Source organism: Limulus polyphemus, unplaced genomic scaffold, assembly GCF_000517525.1.
Source record: "Limulus polyphemus unplaced genomic scaffold, Limulus_polyphemus-2.1.2 Scaffold529, whole genome shotgun sequence".
NCBI lineage: Eukaryota > Metazoa > Arthropoda > Merostomata > Xiphosura > Limulidae > Limulus > Limulus polyphemus.
Window position 1 is genome coordinate 162554 of NW_013666139.1, and position 3345 is coordinate 165898.

The following is a 3345-nucleotide window of genomic DNA, read 5'->3' on the forward strand; positions in this document are numbered from 1 at the left end:
AACCTCTAACAGATCTAAGTATAATATAAAAATTAACCATTTTATTGCCAAATGAATTATAGAAATATATATAAAATGACACTCTGATTTAATAAAAAATAACGCAAAGAACTAATCCACAAGCAACTGTATTAATAAATTTGAAGAAATCATATGCTTAAGAAACGTTTGAAAAATGTGCATGAAAGACAACAGCGTTATAAAGATAAGTGTATTAAATTCGAACCAATTAATGGTTTAGTTTAATCAAAAGTGAAGACAAAAAGAGTTTAAATTAGAGATAAGAGATAAAACTAATTCAACTAAGTATAATTTTCGATAACTTAATTTCAGACACGAATATAATTTACACTTGTTTACTATAAGCTTCAAAATAAAATGTGAAACGTAGAGTGAGGCAGTAAAAAGAGCGTTAAGCACACAAAGCAATATCTTTATAAGAATAGTTAAAATAATGTTTGTTTGTTTGAATTTATGCACAAAGCTACACAATGGGCTATCTGTGCTCTGCCCACCATGGGTATCGAAACCTGGTTTCTAGCGTTGTACGTCCGCAAATATACCGCTGTGCCACTGGGGGGTATTAAAATAAAGATAGAGGAAACGAAAAAGAATATTTTGAAAAAGATTTGAAAAGTACAGAATTCTTACAGAATGAAAATATATATGGAATTACGCGTATTCGAAGGAAATATTAGTTTATAACTTAACTTTACCAATTTGGCTAAGTGAATGTAGCACGAGACAGCATTAAGAAAACAGGCAAAACAAACGTCAGAGTTTTGGATTTGGTATAGTATCTGTGGTAGTACTGGATTTAGTGATTTTTAAAGGGGAAAAAAGACTATACGAATATATGTTGACGTTATTTTCTATTTAGTAGGTTTTTATATCATATATGTGATTTTACTCAAGCCTCAGTATACGCACATCTCAATTTTACTGAGCCTAAAGCTTACTAATCTACATCACGTATAGACTACTTGCGATTCATACCGGCCCTTATAGTTAATTTGAAATTTTTTCTTGAATTAATAACTCTAAATTAAATTAAGTATTTAACTGACTTCAGTTGATTGCTTACTTCTGGATTACACTGAAACTCTATTGTAGCAGCTTCACACTATATGATCACTTAAGCTCGAACATCAACTGAACGCTTTTCTACTCCTTCGGTGAAGAAGTGTTCAGAATATTCAAGTTTCTAAGCTACTTATTAATATTCATAATTAAGATCTTTAAACAAGTAAAAACTGTAGTGTGACGGGAAAATCAATGACTTTCTTATTCGTTCTCGATCATCCGAGAGATAAGTCTGATGTAAAGAAAATGTATATTCTTTTCGTACCAAACCTCGGTGATGAACGATCATTGGAATTTTACATTGTGTTAAATTATAACAGTAATTGTCCTTGACTATGGAAAACTTATCTTTTTGTTATTTGTTATAAGCAGTTAATGTTGACTTTCAGTGATCATGTTTAGTGTAATATATAGCTAATTTCATGGAATGCAACACATGAATTATTCGTCCTGTGCTTTTCCAACATTGAAAAATTGTCAACACATTATATCGTTATAAAACCTATCGTTTTAAAGAATGGATAATAATATTCTACAGGTAAGCCATATAAGTTCGTAATTTCGAAAGTGTAAACACTAGAATTAAAATATATAAATCTGTAATAATAAAAGGAATTAAAGCCTAGATATTTACGACAATTAAACAATCACGAACTCCTAAATTGTAGAAGAAGAACCAAGAACTTGTAGAATGAACATGTATATTTTAGTGTGGTTTCTTAGTAGATCAGTAGTAAGCTTCAGAGCATATTACAATAAAGTTCGGGGTTAAAACTCCATGGCAAATGCAGTACAGATAACCCATCGTGTAGTTTTCTTCTAAACCAAAACAATAAAACAAAACAGTAATTAGACTGAACAGTAGAGTGTTAAGTATTAAATTCTAGATTATACTCCAACTGTTAACTAATTAAGCTTATATAACAAAATCCACGAATTACTTCTTAAGCACCATAGATTGAAAATGTGCCAACAGAAAGCTCAATAAATTATCTCATTACACAAAGACATAGTTTATAAAGAAAAAAAAACAGTATAAGAAACAATTAGTAGAAAACCAGCAATATTTGAAGGATTCAATAATTTAACCTTATATTAGAGTAATTACGTCGTTAACAAAAATAAATATGAAAAGTTTATTTTTTGTACTTAAGCGCAAAGCTACACAATGGGCTACCTGTTGTGCCCACCACGGGTATCGAAACTCAGTTTTTGGCGTTATTATTTTTCAGACTTAGCGCTGAGCCACTGGGGGCAATCATGATAAAGACCCTAATTTGTAGGGAGTTGTATAACAGAACATATGCAAAACTAACTTAACTGCACATAAACATTTTATTAAACAATTTTGTTTACTTTTCTCTATTATTCTTATTCTTTTTTTTTCTTATATTACTGTACATTTTTCACATTCTTAATTGTATGTATTTTATTTTCAATTTTAGTTTTTAGGTTCTGTTTTTGTTATTTCCTTTTGTTATCTTGCTTAGTTTCTTAGTATTCACAAACATCTTCTCCAGTAATTGAAATAAGCATTCAATGAAAAGTTCATAATTTCAAGACATGCAGTGAATAACATTGCTTACAAGTAACAACAATTTATAAAGGAAATAATGATCTTTTTCAGAAGAGGAGTGGTACCTTACTCAAAGTAAAGTTATCAGGCATAGTAAAATATATATTATGTAGCAGGTCAACATTGATCTTAAGCAAAAATATAAACTGCTCTTTTTTTTATTCAACATTTAAAAAATATTTCACATATCTTTTGTTTCGAAATTCTTTGAAAGTTCATAAATATAGTTAAGTTATAAATACTGTTGCCCAGCTTAAAGAACAGTTATATCCAGATTAGTCATGCAGAGAGATAGACAGTACAGGCTTTATTTAACACTGTAACAATGCATTATTCATTCAGAAATATTATATTATTCTATATATCTCTCTCCTTTTAATGAAAAACATAATATCATAATAAAAGAGAATATGAAATTATAATCAGAAGTTTTCTGTCCTTACTCTCACAAAAACACCTTTCCCAGCAATACTGTAGCGACCTTCTGAAATTCTCTTTATCTGACTTTTGTCCTCTAATACATTATCAGCAATCTGCATCACCTGTGAAGAGACAAGAAATGCTTTCTCACGTTATGAAGTTAATTAGATTTTCCAGTTGTTAACATTCGGTCGTCAAGAAAGTAATGTCTCGTTTTGGAACACTTTCATTATCCACCCCCTAAAAAAAGTACATCACGTATAATA

General features: G+C 29.7%; 1 protein-coding gene across 1 annotated transcript in view; it reads right to left on the bottom strand.

The window, feature by feature from the left end:
• LOC106458891 (growth arrest-specific protein 2-like) overlaps positions 1–3345 on the bottom strand; it is a 42653-nt gene that overhangs the window by 1960 nt on the left and 37348 nt on the right. The window contains exon 6 of the mRNA XM_013918450.2: positions 3103–3201. Within this exon, the coding sequence (XP_013773904.1) occupies positions 3103–3201 (99 nt within the window). The remainder of the gene's footprint in view (positions 1–3102; positions 3202–3345) is intronic.